The 22,234-nt window shown below is 39.9% G+C and overlaps 1 protein-coding gene across 1 annotated transcript; it reads right to left on the bottom strand.

Moving 5' to 3' along the window:
• Positions 1-10,374: 10,374 nt before the first annotated feature.
• LOC137004144 (calcium-activated chloride channel regulator 4A-like) lies at positions 10,375-21,081 on the bottom strand. Its single transcript, XM_067364350.1, has 14 exons — positions 20,935-21,081; positions 20,537-20,674; positions 20,292-20,442; positions 20,104-20,209; positions 19,864-20,020; positions 19,532-19,765; positions 19,170-19,394; positions 18,898-19,078; positions 13,637-13,743; positions 13,334-13,549; positions 11,846-12,110; positions 11,577-11,735; positions 10,922-11,137; positions 10,375-10,778 (listed from the first exon to the last, which is right to left on the bottom strand). Exons 1-14 carry the CDS (start codon positions 21,079-21,081, stop codon positions 10,375-10,377), a joined length of 2,706 nt encoding a protein of 901 aa, XP_067220451.1.
• Between the last annotated feature and the right edge of the window lie 1,153 nt (positions 21,082-22,234).

The following is a 22,234-nucleotide window of genomic DNA, read 5'->3' as shown; positions in this document are numbered from 1 at the left end:
TGCTATATTCAATTGTTCTTCAAGTGTTCCAGTGTGACAGGTCACACTGACACGTTTGTGGTTAGATATTGGATGCCTGCCAAGTACTGCAGAAGTGATGTTCTTCAGAATCAGTTGCTCATTTGAATCTGATCAAAATATGTCTGTTATTATTTCTGCTGACATTTGATAGTGTAAGATTTGCAAAATTCCCTAAGGGGGTCAAAACAACTCTTAGATCTATTTTTGGCATCTGACCAGTTTATGATATAATGGGTAAAACCATTTAACCTTTTCTTATTAGAAAAAAAAAACATCAGTTTGAGTGGGTTGGGAATTTCCCTGTTGTTGATAATTTAGCTTTTCCCTCCTTTGCTCTCCTTGGCTTCTGCTGCGTCTCTCTTATCTGCAAATGTTTTAATGACCTATTCTTTTTGATCTTCATCTATTAGATACAATACTCTGGATCTTACAAAACTCTAAAATGTTATTATTAACTCTAGTTAATAAAGTAAAGTATATAAAGTAAATAAAGTCCTGGCCTTTGCCGAATTTTTGAATATTGAATAACTGGTGTTCATATTGAATTACCAGTTTTATTCTGAGTATTCTGTGTCAGTCGGGCAGAGAAGCATATGTATGAGGGAGCGCTCTGTTGCGAGGATGACTACTATTGTTTGATATCGATACCTACTTTTGTTTCACCGTGTAATTCTCGGGTGGGACTGTGTTGGTAGGCTATTGAAAGTCTGTGAAGTCAACTCGTGTTTTTTGGTGGAAGCTTCTAAAAAGGGCTCTGCAACTACGATAACAGGAGAAGACTGGCCTTGCTGAATTATTAAATTGAGATCCATTGGCAAACAATATAGTAATATTTAAAATTAAAACCAAGAGAAAATTGAAATTGTCTAAATCCAGAAAGCAGAAATTTAAATTGCTGTAGAATCTATTGTAAGAGAGAGAAAAAAAATAATAACATTGTACATTGTGTTTAGCCACAAAGTGAGTATTTTTTATTTTTCAAATTTTAGTGATACGATATGTACAACTGTATTTAGATCATTCTGCTGAATAGTTTTTGTTTTGTTATTATTTTATGCATTGTCTCAGATAGGTTAAAAATACTATATACATGAGATGTGGAGCTACTTAAAGGTGCCCTAGAATCAGAATTTGAATTTACCTCAGCATAGTTAAATAACGTCTCAGGTTACAGATGTAACCCTGGTTCCCTGAGTAGGGAACGAGACGCTGCGTGGTAACGCATTGGGAACCTTCTGCGTGATGTCGTCACTGAAGCACTCATGTATCTAACCAATCGCGTAGCGAGACGTCAGAGACGGGTGACGTCACGGACCAGGAAACTATAAAGCATACCCGGATTGAGAGCACGCTAGCTTCTGGATAAGTCTGAGACAAATGCTCGCAAGTATGCAGGGGGTACGGCAAGAGACGCAGCGTCTCGTTCCCTACTCAGGGAACCAGGGTTACATCTGTAACCTGAGACGTTCCCTTTCATGGGAACAGTCGACGCTGCGTGGTAACGCATTGGGAACGCTATCCCAACTGTGCCGTAGCGGCAAATACTTGCCAGGTTATCTTGGCAGAACTGATGACCCCGGAGTGGAGCCGACATCAAGGTTATAAAACCTTACAAACGTGTGCTGACATGACCAGCCAGCCGCGTCACAAATGTCACCGATGGAGACACCTGACATTAAGGCTTTTGATGCCGCCATACCCCGCGTAGAATGGGCACGGACATTCAGAGGAGAAGGCTGTCCGGCCGCATCATATGCAAGTGTGATGGCCTCGACCACCCACTTGCTCATCCTCTGCTTAGATGCAGGGCCCCCTTTCTTAGGGGACCCATAACAGACAAAAAGCTGATCAGTCTTACGCCACAGGGCAGCTCTGTGGACGTAAGTATCCAAGGCCCTCACAGGGCAGAGCAGATTTAGTTTTTCCTGATCCAAAGATTTAAAGGGAGGAGGGCAGAAAGCCTGGAGCACAATGGGACCTGGAACGTGGGTAGGGACCTTAGGGACATAGCCCGGTCTAGGGTGCAGGAATGCTTTCACCATTCCTGGTGCAAATTCAATGTATGAGGGAGCAACTGACAGTGCTTGTAAATCTCCTATCCTTTTCAGAGAAGTGATAGCAAGTAGAAAAATAGTCTTTAGAGTGAGGAACCTCTCAGGAACCTCCTCTATTGGTTCAAAGGGCGCCTCGGCCAACCCTTGTAAAACCACGGCCAGGTCCCAGGCCGGAACCCTTGTGCGCACTGGAGGCCTCAACCTCAGTGTGCCACGGAGGAAGCGAGTGACCAGGGGGTCTCGACCCACCGAAAGGCCACCTACAAGGGGAATATGAAAGGCAGATATAGCCGCAACGTAAACCTTTAATGTTGAAGGGGATAGGCCCTCCGAGAACTTTTCTTGGAGAAATGTAAGCACGTGGCTAATAGAGGCGTGGACAGGGTCCACATTAATACGTCTGCACCAGGCAGAGAACAGATTCCACTTGTATAAATAAAGCTTCCTCGTGGCGGGAGCTCTGGAGTTTAATATGGTCTCCACAACCTCGGCTGGGAGACCAGTATCTACTAACCTGGCCCCCTCAGAGGCCAGGCCCATAGTTTCCATAATTCTGGGCGGGGGTGTATTATTCGGCCGCCCGCTTGTGACAGGAGGTCCTGTCTGAGGGGAAGCTCCATTGGGGAGCCGTCTAGTAGGGACACTAGGTCCGAGAACCATATTCTGGTTGGCCAAAAGGGAGCCACCAATATTAGGCTGACCCCCTCCCGGCGTACTTTCTCCAGAACTCCCGGGAGCAAGGCGATCGGGGGAAATGCATACAGACGCCGCCTCGGCCACGTCTGTACCATGGCATCCAGCCCCAGAGGTGCTGGATGGGTGAGGGAGTACCAGAGTGGACACTGGGTTGACTCTCCCGAAGCAAATAGGTCGACTTCCGCTCGACCAAAATTTTTCCATAGGAGATCCACCACTTCTGGGTGAAGTCTCCACTCCCCGGGCCTCGGGCCCTGCCTCGACAGGGCGTCTGCTCCCATATTTTGGCGCCCTGGGATGTAAGCTGCTCTCAGGGAGAGCAGCTTCCCTTGGGCCCACAGGAGGATCTGACGGGCCAAGTAATAAAGTTGGCGAGACCGCAAACCCCCCTGATGATTTATTTAGGCGACCACAGCAGTGTTGTCCGTGCGGACCAACACATGATGGCCTCTCAGATCTGGGAGAAAGTGTTTTAATGCCTGAAACACCGCCATCATCTCCAGCCGATTTATGTGCCAGGAGAGCTGATGGACCTCCCATGAGCCCTGAGCTGGACGGCCACTCATGATCGCCCCCCAGCCCGTGAGGGAAGCATCTGTCGTAAGCATTACGCGACGACCAGAAGTCCCCAGCACGGGTCCCTGGGACAGAAACCAGGGATCTTTCCACATGACCAGAGCACGAAGGCATCGGCGTGAGACTTTGATCATGCGAAAAGGATTTCCCCTCGGGGAGAATCCCCTGGTCCTGAGCCACCACTGTAAGGGTCTCATGTGCAGGAGGCCAAAAGGTATCACGTTGGACGCAGCTGCCATCAGACCCAACAGCCTCTGGAACTGTTTTACAGTGAGTGACTGGCCTAACTTCACCCCTTTCATAGCCATAAGAATGGCACTCACCCGAGCGGGAGACAGATGTGCCCAACTACCCCCAGATAAGTGATAGTTTGAACCGGAACTAGCACACTCTTTTTTGCGTTGAGCCTCAGCCCAAGCCTCTCCATGTGACGCAGAACAACATCTCGATGCTGGACTGCCAGTTGCTCTGACTGAGCTAGAATCAACCAATCGTCGATGTAATTCAGCACGCGGATGCCCTGAAGCCTTAGCGGGGCCAGAGCCGCATCCACGCACTTCGTGAATGTGCGGGGTGATAACGATAGGCCAAACGGAAGAACCTTGTACTGGAAAGCTTCGCCCCCGAAAGCAAACCTGAGGAACTTCCTGTGAGAAGGATGGATGGACACATGAAAGTATGCATCTTTCAGGTCTATCGCCACAAACCAGTCCTCGGACCTGATCTGTGGGATAATCTGTTTGAGTGTAAGCATCTTGAACTTGAGCTTCTGGATTGAGCGATTTAACACGCGTAAATCTATGATAGGACGTAGTCCTCCATCCTTCTTTGGAACAATGAAGTAACGGCTGTAGAAGCCTGACAGCTTGCTGGGAGGAGGGACCCTTTCTATAGCTCCTTTTTGCAAGAGTGTCATAACCTCTTGTTCCATCACCAGAGACTGCTCGGGGGTCACCACTGTGGGAAGGACCCCATTGAATATGGGCGGTCGAGACCCGAACTGTATTCTGTAACCCTTTTCTATCATGAGCAGCACCCAATTTGATATATTTGGAAGTAGTTTCCACTCTGGCAAAAAATCTACTAAGGGAACCAGTCTCTCGAGACTGGTCTCTGGTGTTTTTTGAGCACTTGGCTCGGTGATCTGACACGGCGCGCCGGCAGACAACCGAATCAAGTGGCCGGCCCTCCTCGAAGGACCGGCGGGGACCACCGTGCCCTGACGCACACTGGGTGGCAGGGTTGACGGACTGTCCCCCTGAGGGTGCCGAAGGGGAGCGGGGATTAGATGTATTTTTTCCCGGCTTCCTCCGGAGGGGACCACCCTCATTGGGTCCTGACCCACAGATGTCAGGACCGCTTTGAAGCCTTCCTGGCGATGATAACGGCCCGCAGGTCCGTTTTACCCTTGGAAGGCTTCTTGTGAGCGGACCAACCCGGTCCCCAAGCTGTTTGTGGGGGAGCTCGAGTGGCCACGCTCACTTTCTGTTGCGCTCTGTGGTGCGCTGAGGAGCTCGTGGACGGCCGAGGCTGCTCCCGCTCAGCAGCCTCGGGGGGAATAGAGCGGCGGGGGATGAACCTCTGGAACGCCGCTGATTGTTTTTTTGCCTCCTGGAACCTCTCGACGACTGTATTTACAGCGTCGCCGAAGAGGCCCGCAGGGGACAGCGGCGCGTCCATAAGGGCAGCTTTGTCTCGCTCCCTTATGTCCGAGAGGTTCAGCCACAAATGTCTCTCCGTAGCCACCAAGGCTGCCATAGACCGGCCGATTTCTTTGGCCGTCTCTTTGGTGGCACGGAGAGCGAGATCAGTTGCCATCCTGATCTCTTGAATACAATCATAAGTGGCCTCCCCGCTCTCATCAATCTCCCCCAGCAGGTCTGCTTGATATGCTTGAAGCAGCGACATGGTGTGGAGACATGCCGCCGCCTGACCTGCTGCCATGTATGCTTTGCCCACCAAGCTTGATGTTGTTCTTAAGGGCTTGGTGGGCAACGTCGGGGCTTTTATTGACGATGCCGACTCGGGCGAGAGATAGCCCGCAAGCGTCTCTTCAACCCGGGGCATCGCCGCATAACCGTGCAGTTTCAACCCCACTATATTGCTATATACAGACGTTTGGGGGCTGAATACGCGGTGCTGCACGGGCCTTTTCCACGACCTCGACACCTCGGTGTGGAGGTCCGTGAAAAACGGCAAACCCCGACGCTGGGGTAGCGACCGAGCGGGCAGAAAGCGCTCATCTAGCTTACTTTTTGGTTTCGGTTCTGCCCGCTCTGCTGGCCAATCAATCTTTAACTTGGCCACAGCCCTGGTCACTACCTCCAGGAGCTCCTCATATGCTGGGGAAGAGGATGGCGGGTCCTCTTCCCCAGTCTCGACGCTCACCACATCAACCTCCTCGGAGGAAGAGAGGTGAAGCGCCGGTGTCTCTCTCCGGGGGGAAGAAACCGCAACGCGTGCTTCCGCCGCCTGAGAAGAGACACTGGGGCTGGCGGGTAAAGGACCCGCGGGGAACGCTCGCCGAGGCACCCTCCTCGAAGAGTGCTCGGCGAGATCTCAACACTCTGAGGGTTAGTCTCTCGCAATGCACGCAGACAGCTCCCTCGAGAGCTGCCTGGGCATGCTCAACCCCCAGACAAAAAACGCACATATCATGTGTGTCCCCGTCAGGAATGTATCTGGGGCAGGGATGCACACACTTCCTGAAACGTTTTTCCTCCGCCATTATAGTTGTCTTATTTATATATATATATATATATATATATATATATATATATATATATGTGTGTGTGTTTGTGCAACTCTTGTCCTCAGACGAAGAGATATTGTAATGATACGGGACAAACAACACCAAATAAGACAGACAAGATAACATAGAGCGCTTTGTTGAAGACACAGAAGCTAGCGTGCTCTCAATCCGGGTATGCTTTATAGTTTCCTGGTCCGTGACGTCACCCGTCTCTGACGTCTCGCTACGCGATTGGTTAGATACATGAGTGCTTCAGTGACGACATCACGCAGAAGGTTCCCAATGCGTTACCACGCAGCGTCGACTGTTCCCATGAAAGGGAACAAGTGTTCAGTACAACAGACATACAGTGAGTTTCAAACTCCATTGTTTCCTTCTTCTTATGTAAATCTAATTTGTTTAAAAGACTTCCGGAAAACACTCGGATCTCAACATAACACCGACTGTCACGTAACAGTCGGGATCATTAATATGTACAACCCCAATATTTTCATAATGCCAGCCCATTCGACACATTAGACAAGGAAAGGCAGTATTAACGTCTGGATCTGTGCAGACAAGGTAAGCAAGCAAGAACAACAGCGGAAAATGGCAGATGGAGCAATAATAACTGACATGATCCATGATATCATGATATTTTTAGTGATATTTGTAAATTGTCTTTCTAAATGTTTCGTTAGCATGTTGCTAATGTACTGTTAAATGTGGTTAAAGTTACCATTGTTTCTTACTGTATTCACGGAGACGAGAGTCGTTGCTATTTTCATTTTTAAACACTTGCAGTCTGTATAATTCATAAACAACTTCATTCTCTATAAATCTCTCTAACAGTGTAGAATTAGACATTCAGATCACAGCCTCAAATTCATTCAGAATCAAATGTAACCATCTAAATAAATACTTTACTCACATAATTTGAAGCATGCATACAGCATGCATGACGAACATCTTGTAAAGATCCATTTGAGGGTTATATTAGCTGTGTGAACTTTGTAAATGCACTGTATTATAGTCGAGAGCTCGTGGGGCAGAGGAAACGCATCTCTTAAAGGGGTTGAAAAAAATCAGTGCATAGTTAATGATGCCCCAAAATAGGCAGTTAAAAAAATTAATAAAAAAAAATCTTTAGGGTATTTTGAGCTGAAACTTCACAGACACATTCAGGGGACACCTAGGACTTATATTACATCTTGTAAAAAAACAACCTAGGGCACCTTTAAAGGAGAAATTAATAAATAGTACAATATTAACTGAGTGAAGCAAAAATATAGTTTTTTATATTTTTTTTATCTGTCATCTGAAGACATCTGAAATATGTATTCACAATCCCTGGTGGACAGCTTGATTTATTGTAAAGATTTTTTAGCATGTGTTAATTGAAATAACTTTTGCATTGTGAATGAGAACAAGATTGAGTGACTAAGTCAAAATTAAATTGATTTAAGTAAAGAAAGAAAATTTGCATTTTGTTTTGTTTGATTTTGATGTATTTGTGAGTATTATTTATATGTTCAGATAATTAAAAATATAGTTTAGTTTGCTCTTTTCTGCATTTTGCAAAGAAGAACTTGCTTGTTCTATTTTCTGCAAGGAAGAACTTGCTTTATTAAAATAAAATACAGAACTGCTGTTGTCAATTGGATGAGACTCTTAAAATAAGTAAAAGCAGAGCAGATTGCTCATATACGATTGTGATGACAATTTATGTGGGGTCAATTTGATTTATGCCATTCTCTGAGTGTTCAATTTCCTGAAGAAGCTGCCCCAACACAAACAAGAGCAAATAGACTGTGCATGCCAGTGGGGGAAAGAGACTCAAGGACCCAGGCTGCAGAGAAACACAGGCACTGGTTGATGGGCCTTCAGCCCAACCCCTGAAAAAGGAAGCTGAAACTTCTGAGGGCTGACAACGAAAAGACTGAGTTAATGCAGAAGCAACAATGGAAACATCCTGCCATGAGATGCAGAGAGAGAAAGATGGCTGCGTTCAGATTCAACCTCATGTTCCACCTGGTCCTCATGACAGACTAAAGTACTGGATGAAGAGAGACACTAAAACCGCCAAACAGGCCCAACTGGCTTCCATCTCTTCCTCGAGTGTGGGTGCAGGTACTGTTGTCATCACAACTTACAAATTGGTAATAGTCTCATAGCAGTTCTTTATTTTGTTAACCTACTCAATAAGCACCAGTCCAACCTTTTTATGAAATGCATTAAAAACTGGGTTTGGACCTAGTTAGAAAGCATTGCATTCACAAACTAGGAGGAATGTTGTGCAATGAAGAGAGTTTAGACTCTGCCCTCAGGACAGACGTGTGTTACAGAGTTCTCTTAAATAGAATATGGATGGTAGATATATGATTTTAGTCACTCCATCTTGGTTAATAGATATTTTATTCTGGCTATTTTATTTTATTTTTTTATAAAAAAAAAATCCAAAACTGTAAAATCATTATATCGCAAATGCTGTCATCAGAGATTATGATCATGGATCTATATATATATATATATATATATATATATATATATATATATATATATATATATATATATATATTTTTTTTTTTTTTTATCAGAACAGCTCATGAACAACTATAAAAAGGATACTTTTTTTATTACATAGATGAATGATAGAATATATTTAAGAAAATTTTCCTCTTAACTCTGGCATGCCTAGGCTTAAAATAATTGCTTTAAAATTGGTGTTTGTTATTGCGACCAATGTCATCTGACTAAATCATTCCAAAAAAAGACACTGGCCTGGATTTCTCAAGTTTTTGCATCAACTTTCTAACATTTACAGATAGAGAATAAATTTGTGAAAAGTAAGTTATGCACTGAGGAAAACACCATGTCTCAAGTGCATAAATATAGCACAAAATGTATGCTGTTTCCTATGGTGGATTGTTTTGATCCATGATCGACCTCTAGGGCTGCTTAAAAAAAGCGTGCACACGAAATTAGCTTGACTAGGTAATCCTGGATCGAATTAGTGGGACTGCGTGAACATCAATTACCTTTTATGAAACCGCTTTAGCCCCAACTCATTTGTTAGGTTAATTCAAGTCAGATTTTGGAGTTTAATCCTTGCTTTTCTTAGCATCTTTTATCAAACAGCCCTCAGAAACAGCCCTCAGTTTTACTACTGACTTACAAAGCATTAAATAATTTGGCACCTTAATATTTGTCTGACCTTTTGACACCTTACACCCCAGTTCGAAATCTTAGATCTGTCAATGCTGGTCTTTTAACTGTCCCTGTAACTCGCTTGAGATCTATGGGTGATAGGGCTTTTTCAAATCTTGCACCTTAACTCTGGAATTCCTTGCCTGTTGAGATACGAAATGCTTTTAAAAACATTATTTTTTAGGGAAGCTTTTATGTAATTTTATTTTGTTAAGTTGCTTTTAGTTGTATTTTTAATTCTGTACTTCTTATTCTTTTTTTTTTTTCGAAATTGTTATATTCTGTTGTGATTTTATGTTCTTATGTACAGCGCTTTGAGAAGCTGCTTTTAAAGGCGCTATATAAAATAAAGTTATTATTATGATTATTAAACAAGCTCAAGCATGTTTGCTTGATGTGCAAGAACCAGTGAGGTTCATTCTTGTGTTACGCAGCACATTTGAGCTTTTGCAAGAACCAATAAGGTTTGTTCTCACACATCAAGAAAGTATGGTTGAGCTTTTGTTTGTGTTCACTGATCAATGTTTATATGTGAATAAAAGCCTAAATTTAATCTGTTGGTTTAGTCCAAATTTTCTGAAGAGACTCGATTGAAAATGGGTTTCAAAAATGGGTTTCAAAGTGGAAGTTTTTTTAAAATAATACCTTTATCGTCTTTATGTAAACTACAAAAATGCTAATCTATGAAAACGGTGACAGCATGCACAGAAAATAAAGCGAAAAATAATGTTTTTTGAGCATTCAAGCATGACAATTAGAGACCAAAAACAAATAGAAATGGCATAAAAATGCCATTTAAAATTCAAAGAATGACTTATCTCAAAATGTGCTTTAAATCATCACAATCAAAGTTTAATACATGCCTTACTATACAAAAATATATTTTTTTCTTTTGTATTTAAAGGTTCTTACATTTCAGAGGAAGATAAATCAACTGAGAATCTGTTACAAATGAGAATTCTATGGCAATACAGAAAATAAAAAATTGAGAAAATAAGAAATTCTGTTTGATAGAAAGAGTTGTTTTAAGAAATGTTCTAAAGTTGTTGGATGTACATAGTTATGTTCAAATTAGACAAAAGGATTGATTTATTTGTTTGCATCGGATTGACCAGGGCGTTTTCTGCGTCTCACTAACCATATGATTACAGCAAAAGCAAAGCATATGACCATATGACCTACACACAATGAAATTACAAGAACTGTCAAATTCAAGCCTTGGTTTGATATTCCGTGGAGGTTTGGATCAGGGAGGATCTTTGAAGCTTGAGCAATGTTAGAGGTTTCAGATTTCGCATTTTGTTTGTCCTCAGACTGAACTGCAAAGAAAAGTGTGGTGCCATTTTGGATTGTGAAACTGAGATTGAATGAATGTTGTTCAGCTGATCCAGCCTCCAGCGGTGAGACGGCAGCTGTGTTGATTACATGAGCATTGCTGAAGTTTTCACGAAGCATTTGAAGGTCATAGCTCCACCTGATCTCATAGGATTTAGCTTAAAGGTAAAGAAACATGCCATGCAAGACAATTAAATTTTCATTATTTCATCTTAATTCTCCAAATTTGACTCTACTTTTATGTTGTCAGTGAAAACGTTAAAGAAATTTTAATTGCTGGTATAGTAACTGTATGCTTTACCTGTCCCTTGGTCGAGGTCCTCACCAGGAGCCGTCCAGTTGAGAAGCACAGAGTCCTCCTGGATCTCAGCACTCAGATCTGTGATTCTGTTAGGAGGGAAATTTGGTGGGGTTGAGCCTGTAAAAACCACTTCAAAACTCTCACCGGTGGCTGTCCTGGTAAAGTTTCCAACCTCCTCAGAAACTGGAGGCTTTGTAGTGTTCAGCTCCACCACACCTGAAATTAGAAGAACTTGAATCTGCCTGATTCTTTCTGAGTTTTTTTCGCCAAGCAGCGGTGTAGCTAAATATACTGACATTTATATTGTTCCAGTTTGTGCATGAATTCATTAACTCTTTCTGCAGGTTACATAGATACAAGTGTGTTTATGAGTGAGGAACTAAATCATTATGTCAAATGATTCATTCAAAACGAGCTGCATTCCAATTAACAGGGTCCCTACGCAGTGTTCACTGCTCTCTATTCACTGAGCATGGGATACCTGTTGAAGATCACTTCATTTGACAAAATGCATTCATTTAGGATATCCTGCAATGTCATCAAACATAGACTACTAAGGCATCAGGGCTACAGTGGAGAGATTGTGCTCACGATTGTGCTGTTGGTCTGAATGTAAGTTTTTCGTTTCATATTTTCAAAACCACCAAGGGTTTACCGTTTACCACGTATCCCGGTGGGAAACAACTCTTTTTTTCGAGAGTAAATCTGGCTTGTCCATCTTGATTCTTCACTCTTACTTTCAAGCTGCTTCTCCCATTTTTAAACTTTGTGAAATATCTGGAATAGATTCCATCATTTTGAAAAGCATCAGCTCCTGAAAAAGATGGATCTCTGAGTTATAGAATTTGGAAAGGTACTGTACACTTTATTTATTTTTATTTTAAGTTGAGTGCACAATTTAAACCAAAATTCTGGGTAATTTACCTGCTCCATTGTCCAGGAGTTGTAATGTTTGTGCAGACCCAGAATCGGATTCCAGCGTAGCCCACACTTCAGCATTTATTATAGGCCTGTAATTCTGACTGACCTCAGCAAACACTATCATGGGTTTAGTGCCGTCACTGAACTGCTGGTCCATGCGGGCTTTGACTATGATAGGGGGAACATCAGCACTCGCCGCTTGACTTGTTGCTGTTATAGTCAGAGACTGACTTATTGTAGTTTGGATACTGTACTTCCAGTCCCCAGGCTAGCAAACACGCAACAGTATTATTAGATGAATAATAAATAATTTTTTTTAGGAAAGATAATAGCCACTTTTCCACTGTCGGACCAGTGCGAGCCAGGGTTAACAACGTGCCGTGCTGGGACAATAGCCTCGGACCTCAAGCACCGAGGCCAAAATCAAGTTGCATTTCCACTGTCGGGCCAGTAGACCCAGAGCCCTCCCCTAAAACCCATCCTTAACATGCCTCCACAGAACAACAACGCATGACCTCACCATTTCACCAGCTGACTGAAAACTAGCAAAATGACCATGACAGAAGCAAACGGTTGGTGTTACTTAAAGACTTAAGATTCCAACAACAATATTTGACCAATGATTTACATATTTCCAAAGGCTTACATATTTAGATAAATATTGATAAAATATCATATTTTTATGTTACACTTCTGAGCATTTATATTAATTTTCCTCGAAATTATGTGATGATTGCAATCCGAGGAGGTACTTTAAGCGATCTCTCTGTCTATCCTTTCAGCCAGAGCAACTGAGGGAGCTCATGAGAGGAAAACAGGAGTTACGAGTTAACTGGAGTGTCTAGCCGTGTCTCATTTCAAAGGCTGCGTCCTCCAGAGGTCGCAGAAAAGTAAGTAGGACACTCTGAATGGGAGCTTCAAATGCACCTTTCTTTCACAGGAATTCGGAGGATGCATGAGGTAGGGCTGTGCTGATAAACAATATCCTATTGAATCACGAGAAAATATATGTCGATAACGATGATAACCTCTAGGCATTTTTACTCTATATGGATATAAGAGCCAATCAGCAGAATTATGCGACAACAGCCAATCAGTGTGCAGCTTTTAACGTTCACGCAAAGCAAACTCGACAAAAATGAGTGGAAGCAGCAACGAAAGTGAAACTAACCTAGTGTTATTATACAAAAATGTGTGTATTTATTATTGCGATGATATGCCTCTGCCTCATACGGTGTCAGAATCCCCATCACATTGCAAGGAACTTATTTCAAACACTCACTGATGTCTGAAAGTGTGTTTTGAGCTGTTCGTGACCACTCCTCAAGCCCCAGTTGGCCCGCGTTGGACCAAGGTACTCGGCAGGCAAAAAAACCCTGGCTGTTGGCCCCGAGGAAGCCCCGGAAGTGACATTGGCCCTGGTACACGCTAGCTCACTTCTGGACTGACAGTGGAAACGCAGCTAATGAAATCTGATGCAGGTTGTCATACCTGTGCAGTTCCTGGAACTTTTAAATTGACTGTTTTTGCTGGTTCATCATGACGCATATGCATTTGATAGTAGGTTGAGCCATTTGGTGACTGTATGAAAATGTCAGGTAAACTTGTTTCATAGGTTATTGTAAAGCTGGTTTTGATACCAATGGTCTGATCCACTGATATTGTCCCATTGAACCAGTCTGATGTTTTTATTCCCTCACTGTCTATCTAAAGTGGTGATAAAAATTTATGTTTTAATTATCATAATAATCTTAAAGTATTTTGCCATGAGCAATGAGCGATCACTTGTCAAACCTGAACTGGGTCTTTTGTTTGATCTCCTGTTGTTATTGTGAGTGAAGAAAATCCATTCAGTAGCTGATTAGAGAGAATGTCGTCACTGGCTGTGATAAATTTACCCCCTAATTCCAACATAAAACATATGAGAAATATGCACTGGATAATAAACAGATATTCATAACATGAATATTATAATTTAGGCTGTCAAGCAATTAGACACAGATAGAGAGAGAGAGAGAGAGAGAGAGAGAGAGAGAGAGAGAGAGATTATTTATGAACATTAGTTTATGCATTAACTAACACAAACTAACAATGAGCATTATATTTGTTACATTATTTATTAATTGTTGTTAATGTTAATACAAATCCAGCTGTTCATAGTTCACAGTGCATTAACTAATGTTAACAAATACAACATTTGATTTTAATAATGTAGCCAATTAGTAAATGCTGTAACTGACATTAATAGATTAAAATATACACTAAGATTTATAAAAACTTTAGAAGTATTGTTAATTCTTAGTTCATGTCAACTAAAGTAATTAACTAATGAAACCTTTTTGCAAAGTGTTACCGAAATATCTTATCCTTTAATGCAGTCAAAAACACAAATGAAAGGGTTAAACTCTAAACCATCAAGAGTGTAACACACACACACACTGTAGGAGTGGATTCTGAAATCCTCTGCCGCTTCAATATATATCTTTTAAAGGTGCCATTGAATGTTTTTTTTACAAGATGTAATATAAGTCTAAGGTGTCCTCTGAATGTGTCTGTGAAGTTTCAGCTCAAAATACCCCATAGATTTTTTTACATTAATTTTTTTAACTGCCTATTTTGGGGCATAATTAGAAATGTGCCGATTCAGGCTGCTGCCCCTTTAAATCGCGCGATCTCTGCCCCCAGAGCTTGTGCTTGCCTTAAACAGTGCATAAACAAAGTTTACACTGCTAATATAACCCTCAAAATGGATCTTTACAAAGTGTTCGTTATGCATACTGCATGCATGCATCGGATTATGTGATTATTGTATTTATTTGAATGTTTACATTTGATTCTGAATGAATTTGAGGCTGTGATCCATGGCTAATGGCTAATGCTACACTGCTGGAGTGATTTATAAAGAATGAAGTTGTGTTTATGAATTATACAGACTGCAAGTGTTTAATAATGAAAATAGCGACGGCTCTTGTCTCCGTGAATACAGTACGAAACGATGGTAACTTTAACCACATTTAACAGTACATTAGCAACATGCTAACGAAACATTTAGAAAGACAGTTTAAAAATATCACTAAAAATATCATGATATCATGGATCATGTCAGTTATTATTGCTCCATCTGCCATTTTTCGCTGTTGTCCTAGCTTGCTTACCTAGCCTAATGATTCAGCTGTGCACAGATCCAGACGTTAATACTGGCTGCCCTTGTGTAATGCCTCGATCATGGGCTGACATATGTAAATTGGGGGCATACACCCCGACTGTTACGTAACGGTGTTATGTTGAGATTCGCCTGTTCTTCAGAGGTCTTTTAAACAAATGAGATTTATATAAGAAGGAGGAAGCAATGGAGTTTGAGACTCACTGTATGTCTTTTCCATGTACTGAACTCTTGTTATTTAACTATGCCAAGGTAAATTAAATTTTTGAATCTAGGGCACCTTTAAGTTATTAATCAACATTTATCTTTCTGTTAAATTGTTTGAATGACTTCAACGTATGTTAAAGCATTTATTTTCCTTTTCAAACACTAGAAAATAATTTTGAATATTGTCTGTACTTCTCACTGAGAGAAACAAACAAACATGTTATCAGTATGTTTTGGGGAAGTTTCCTGCTCAGAGCAGAGTTCAGATCAACTTCAACCTTGAAGAAGCTGTGAATCATGTGTATCTGTGACGAATAGAGATATGCTTCTGACTATCTGTCCATGTGTGCAAGATTACCAAATTAGTCTATTTTTCTATGCCAATCAGGATCATTCAACCTGAAGTAATGACGTAGTTAAGGGTCCTAAACTGTTTATCCCCAACAACAACACACACACATAGAGAGAGAGAGAGAGAGAGAGAGAGAGAGAGGCACAGTGATATCTAAAGATCAGTCGGAAACTGTTTAACAGTTAAAAAAAATTAACTAAACTGTGACAAAGTTGTTTTTGATCATGTCTAAATATATATCCAAATGCAAAACACCATTCAACGCATGATCAACCCTGTTGAAAATAGGCATATGCTGCCATCTAGTGGATATACTATGTATTATTTGATTAATCTGCCTTTTTTAATTTACACATCATGCATTAAGCCTACTACTATCTGTCTGTTTGCATCAGTAGATTTCTTCTAAATTATATTTTTGACAGGGAATCTGTGCACAAAGAGGAATATTTATTCATTTATTTATTTAAAAAAAAAAAAACACCCCAGAAAAAAGGGCACTTTCTCTCGAGGAAGAAAAAGGGCAGGGGCTCAAGCCCACTTTTATGTCTGTGTGCACGTGCCTGGCGAGTAGGCAGTTCAAAAAATGACTTTGGGATATTTTGAGCTAAAACTTCACACACTCAAAAAAATGATTCTAGCTACTTGCTCAGTTTATTTAAATAAAATAAGCTGAACCATAAATCTTTATTTTTTTACTTAATTGGCATTTTGAACTCAATTGTATTATGTTAAATGAAATTAAATTTGCAAAATGTTAGGTTAACCTAAACCATTTGTGTTGGGACTACATGAATCATTTATGTTGCATTGATTGAAACTGGGCAGTGAATTTCTAGTTCCCAGCATGCTTTGCATAGGAATAGATCGGGACAGTAAATGTTGAAATGAAGTGCTGTTTAATGTGGTTTTTATTAAAGGGAAATACCTTTTAAAGTTTGATGTTCTGTTATATTTGACATTTAAAAGAGTTTATGTTATGTTGATTTTTTGAGGTAACCCTTATGCTGAAGTGTAAGCCTTGTGGTTAGGCTCTAGGTGGCTACATAAAATAAACCTATGTTGTTCTCAACAAGCTTTAACTGTGTGGAAGCTAGTAATAAGAAGATACTCATTACTTGCAAGCTGAAAATGTTACACTTAATATGAAAAAGTTGTGTTAGTGGGGTTTTTATAGATATATAAACAAATTAGCTTGAAGGCCAGCACATAATTTACATGGCAAACTTATGGTCATCAGCTTTACTCAACAATTATGGAACATGTATGTGTGTGTACAACAGCTACTCACAACCTAAGCACAAGCACACATTTTCACCACTATGGTAACAAAAAAAAAAAAAAAAAAAACTCATTTAGTATAACTCATTTAGAGCCCAACCTTAGTTAGAATTGCATTTATTTACTTATTTATATATATATGTATGTATTTATATATAAATATATATATAAAAAAATTTAAGTTCTGATTTAAAAAAATATGGCAGGACTTTTACTCTCTGACCCCCTCTAACCCACCTCTGCCTACAGGAATATACTGTGAGTTATCGCTCAAAGTCTACATTCAGAGGCTGTGTTCTAAATCACACCCTATACCCTCGCTCACTATTCCCTACATTAGTTCACTAATATAGTCCACTTGACAGAGTGAATGAAAAGAAGTGAGTGAATTCAGACACTGATGAACACCTGATTAGCAGAATCACTGAACGACAGAGAAACAACACCAGAAAAATGAGATGAGCAGAAACACAAGAACTACAACTGACTTTGCCACACTGAGTGTCAAACCAGTTCACAAACCAGTTTGACATTATTTCTTTCATACATGTACAGAAGTTCTTGTTGAGAATTAACAGATTTGGATGTTGATGTTTTATTGAACATAAAAATGTATTAAAGTTTGCAGTCACCATCGTGGTGACCAGTGTCTGCTTTAGTTGGGCTCTTGACTCTTTAACATTAGCTTTTTCTGGGTGTGTATAAAACATGCAAAAAAAAAATACAAAAAAAAAATTAAAAAGCCATCATGAAGTCCATTTTTTTTTTGTCTGTTGTGATGACGTAAGAGTCTTGGACTTGTTTAATTCACTGATCTCTTCCTGTGTCCACTCTTTAATTCAATGCACATTTTATGTTTATAGATTACACTATGTGAATCAATAGCATAGAAAACAGCATTGTTTCCATTATTTAGAAGTTATTTAACTTGGACAGCAGAGACATCAACAATCAGAATATGAATCTCAACAATGGTGACATTCAAATGTTTAATGTTGCAATGCATGCTGGATGCCAGCATAATACAAAACTCCCAGCATGCACTGCAGCATGAATAAATTATGCAGCTGAATGGTCCTTTTTTATTGCCACCATTGTCTAGATTGATGTGCTGATTTTTGATATGATTTCTGATATCTGTTTTGTGATCATGATCCTTAAAAGTTTTTAACTCTCTTTAGATGATTGTTGTTGAACTCTTGTTGTAGTTTCACATTGGTGGTAATGTAAAATATTAGTCTGTTAACAGTAATAATTAATAAAACACAGTATGTATTCATTGAATCAAAAGCCGTTGTTATGTATTTACTAATGCATATCTATAAGCACTCAAAAAAAATTTCCATATTTGTTTATGCCACAGCAAATGACTCGCCAAAAAAAGTGTAAACAGCCAGAGAAAAAAAAAAAAAAAAGATGTATTAAAAAGACATGGGTCAAGAGTTCAACTAAAGCAAACATTATTCTCCTCAATGGTGACATCAAACCAAACATGTTCAATAAAACATCAACATATAAACTTAGAATAAATAAGATCTTCTGTAGAAATAAAGTTAATCTGGTCAGTAATAAGTGTAATAATGTGTAATGGCTGAAAGACAGTTGTAGTTCTGCTCGCATTTTTTCCCGTTCTTGTTCCTCTTTTCAGTAGTTCTGCTTGTTATCAGCAGGTGTTCATCATTAATGCTCAATCACCACTTAAATATTAATTTAATTGTCTCACTGCAACACAGCGTCAATGTTACTTTTACTCTGTAGTGTGGACACTAGAGGATGTTCCTGTGGGGTTGAAAGGGTTAAAGGTGTAAGATTAAAAAGACACACCCAAACTTTAACAGTAACAAACTGTAAGTTAAAAAACAGTTATATACTGGCAATACAGTTGAGAGTAGTTTACTGTAAAACTTAGTTTTGTGGGTCACCATTGTGCTGAAAATGATTTTATTGTAAAAAAGTCTGGCAAGGTCTAACAGTGTGACCAACAGAGGACCGTGTGGGAACGTTCTGTTAATGTCCCAAACACATAGATCATTATGTGATGATGGTACTTACCAGTTTTGTCAGCCATTTCCCTCAGTGCTTTATCTGCTTTATTACCCAAAGCTATTGTGTGTATAATGGCGCCACTTTCAATTGCAGCTGGGACACAACTATTAATATTGTCTGATGCTTCACCATCTGTCAGAAAAGTGATTTCATCCCCTATCACATTCCCATTGTCATTTTTGAGTACCTTTAAGTTTTGAAGACAAATACAGAACATTGGTATAAAACAAACTGTAGGCTATATACTTAACACATCATAAACATGATCAATATTGCACCTGTAAGCCAAGATTGAGGCCTTTACAAATATATGTCCCTCCACCTGCTACTTTTGGCAACAATTTGATGAGATTCTCTCGTGTGGATTCACTGTCAATAGTAGTCAAGGGGCTCAGAGTTAAAGCATCAGAACTAAAGGTTACAATTCCAACACTGGCTTGATCCTCAATGATGGTCTGCAGGAAATGTGTGGCAGCCTGCTGCTGTCGGAGGATTCTGGAGCCCTAGAAAAGGGGTGCAATAAAAAAATGCATGTGATGTCAGGTTTATACTCATTCAAAATTATTAAGATCATATCAAAGCATTAAAGGTTATAATGGAAGCATCTTTGTTTTCAAGTAAAGTTAATGTTATGGCATACTGTCATGCTTCCTGAGACATCAAGGACGAGACAAACAACCCGATGCTTTCGCTGCACAACTTTGAAAGTTGGCGCTGGTGGAGAGGACAGCAGTGGTTTCAGAGAACGAAGTGCGTCTTTATCAACAGAATCCTCAAATATCACAGTCCATGTTGCTTTGCCACATTTTTTGTTTTGCAAGTTTGGGGCCTCATAATTGTGCTCGTTTTCACGACAAAATGAAAAAGTGCTCACCTGAAACAAAATACTTGAAATAATTACATCATTCTATATGTTGCAAATGGTCAAAGATCATTTTTGCATGTGTGGGAACATGTCAAATCTGTACTTACCGAATCCAGGCTTGGTAAGAACATTATAGAGTTGTCTGTGTTTTGATATTTGTTAGGAAAAAACTTGCACCCCTTAGTTGGTAGTAAAGTTTGTGGATCAGTCTGGCACGGTTGAAGTGATTCATCATAAAACTGACCTTCAATGTTTTTGCTACACCTAAAGATAAGCAGGAAATCAATGGTTATGATCGTAATAATAAGACTGTAATAATGTTTTTGTTGTTGTTAGAGTTTTATGACCTTGTAGCTTCAATACGGCCATTAGAGTAGTAGAATGGATTTGTTTCACTGTGTTCATCATACACGCCCCATCTCAGATGAGCCCATTCATGAACCAAGACCTTTCCTGCAAAGAAACATTCTTGTTAATAAAACAAAGAGATTACATTAACCTGCACAAATGTTGAAGGATAACAAATGACATTCACCTCTTGACCCATAAGTCTTAATGAGTGTGTCGTCTCGGAGGAAGTTTGGGGTGAAATGAATGAACTGAGCCTCAGCTCCACATTCACCATATTGAAGAGTGTAGGGTTCATCACCATATGCTGGATTAGCATTATCAATTCTTATGTTTGCCTGCATTTCACATTGAAATTGTCAGCAGTATGTTAATGAAATGTTTAAACATCAATATTTGACATGTAAGATAAAATGGCATAATTCTCTGTACCTTTTCATAGGACTCGGCTCTTGCTTTGGTAAATTCCGTACTATTCCAGTGGGGTGGAACGAGTATCGTTGCTTCTTTGAAATAAACCTTTTTATCCAATGCTTGATGAAGATGAATCGACCCTTTAGTGACCATGTCCTGTCAGAATGAAAAATGAGAAAAACTCAAAATGTGTGGTACAGTATTTATAAAAATAATTATACTTTAATTTATTAATTCACAGAAACTATCAGTGAAACTTGATTATGTATTTCATTTTATGATTTTCTTTAAATCTGCAACAGAATTATCTTTCACAAAATTCGCTAAAACCATTCATGCACAGAATTATCTTTCACAAAATTCGCTAAAACCATTCATGCACATTTTGTTAAATAGACAAAAAAGTATATATTTACCTTGATTTTATCAATGAGCGTGTTATCCTGTTGTACTCTTGAACTGATTGCAATGGTAACATCAACATAACCATTTCCATCTAGTTTGATTCCAGTGGAGGACGACAGCAACATCCATAATAAGACCAACACTGTTCTTGAGTCCATAGCTGTAGAGTTTAGATCAACAGAAATTCCCGAAACCCAGTTTTGAACAATTTCACAAAAGATCTTGAGGAGTCTGATCAGAGATAAGAGGTGAAGGGGTGGATTCTGGAAACCACTGCCGCTTCAATACATACACTGTTAGACCTTGCCGGGCTTTTTTACAGTAGAATACTGGCAACTCTGTTGCCAGTTATTTACTGTAATCTACAGTATGTTACTTTAAATATACCATGCACTAAATTAAAACTAGTGTTACCTCATTTCTTTTGCAGAAACCAACTGCCTCAAATTGTTAGAGTGCCATTTATGTTTACAAACTAATTTTTATTACATGTTAATAATATGAGCATATAATTACTACAAACTTATTTCTTTAAAGTTCAATACAAACATTTTAAACAAAAAGATTTTCACTGCACCAGCAACAACACAGTCACCACCTGTTAAATAAAACAACATGCAGCATATCACGAATGCCTCTTGATCTTCTCCTGAACCTAAGCACATGCTCTACTCTTTAGCACACTGGTGACCCACAAAACTCAATTTCACAGTAAACTACTGGCAACAGTGTTGCTTATGGCGTTGGTTATGTTTTCACAAACGCGTCGGCGTGTTTTGCAGGATTTTTTTCACATTGCAGCAAAACAGACTTAAAATACTCCGTCATTTCGTGTCATAGAGACATAAGTAATATATCAATTGAAACTATAGAATGTCTTCTTTTATTTGTGTACGCTCAGAGTAAAAACACAATGTTGTGCTTTTTGTAAAATAAAGAAAACTAACATGATGCGTGATTTCTCCTCTCCCTCTGAACGAAGTCCAATCTGATAATTCTCAGAACATGATCTGTAACTTATGAATACTAATGACAAAAATTGACACTTACGTCTAAAGAAACGTTGAAATGTCAGGTTTTAAATCGTGCAAGTAAAACGAAAACAAACATTCTGTGTTTATGTAATCTGTATGAAAAGAGAGCCATGTCAGAAGTCTGTGATTCAGCTCATTATCCGCTAATGCGGCCACGCCCACGGAGCCAGCACTATTCAGACGCAAATTCAGAGGCAATACATGCATTCATCGTCTCAATCGTGTATTTATTGTCTTGAAAAGTGTTTATTTGGATGGTAAAGCCGTGGTTAGTGAT

The sequence above is a fragment of the Chanodichthys erythropterus genome, chromosome 17 (genome assembly GCF_024489055.1).
Source record: "Chanodichthys erythropterus isolate Z2021 chromosome 17, ASM2448905v1, whole genome shotgun sequence".
Lineage (NCBI taxonomy): Eukaryota > Metazoa > Chordata > Actinopteri > Cypriniformes > Xenocyprididae > Chanodichthys > Chanodichthys erythropterus.
The sequence above is the reverse complement of the archived record's forward strand: the minus strand, read 5'-3'. Positions and strand labels throughout refer to the sequence as shown.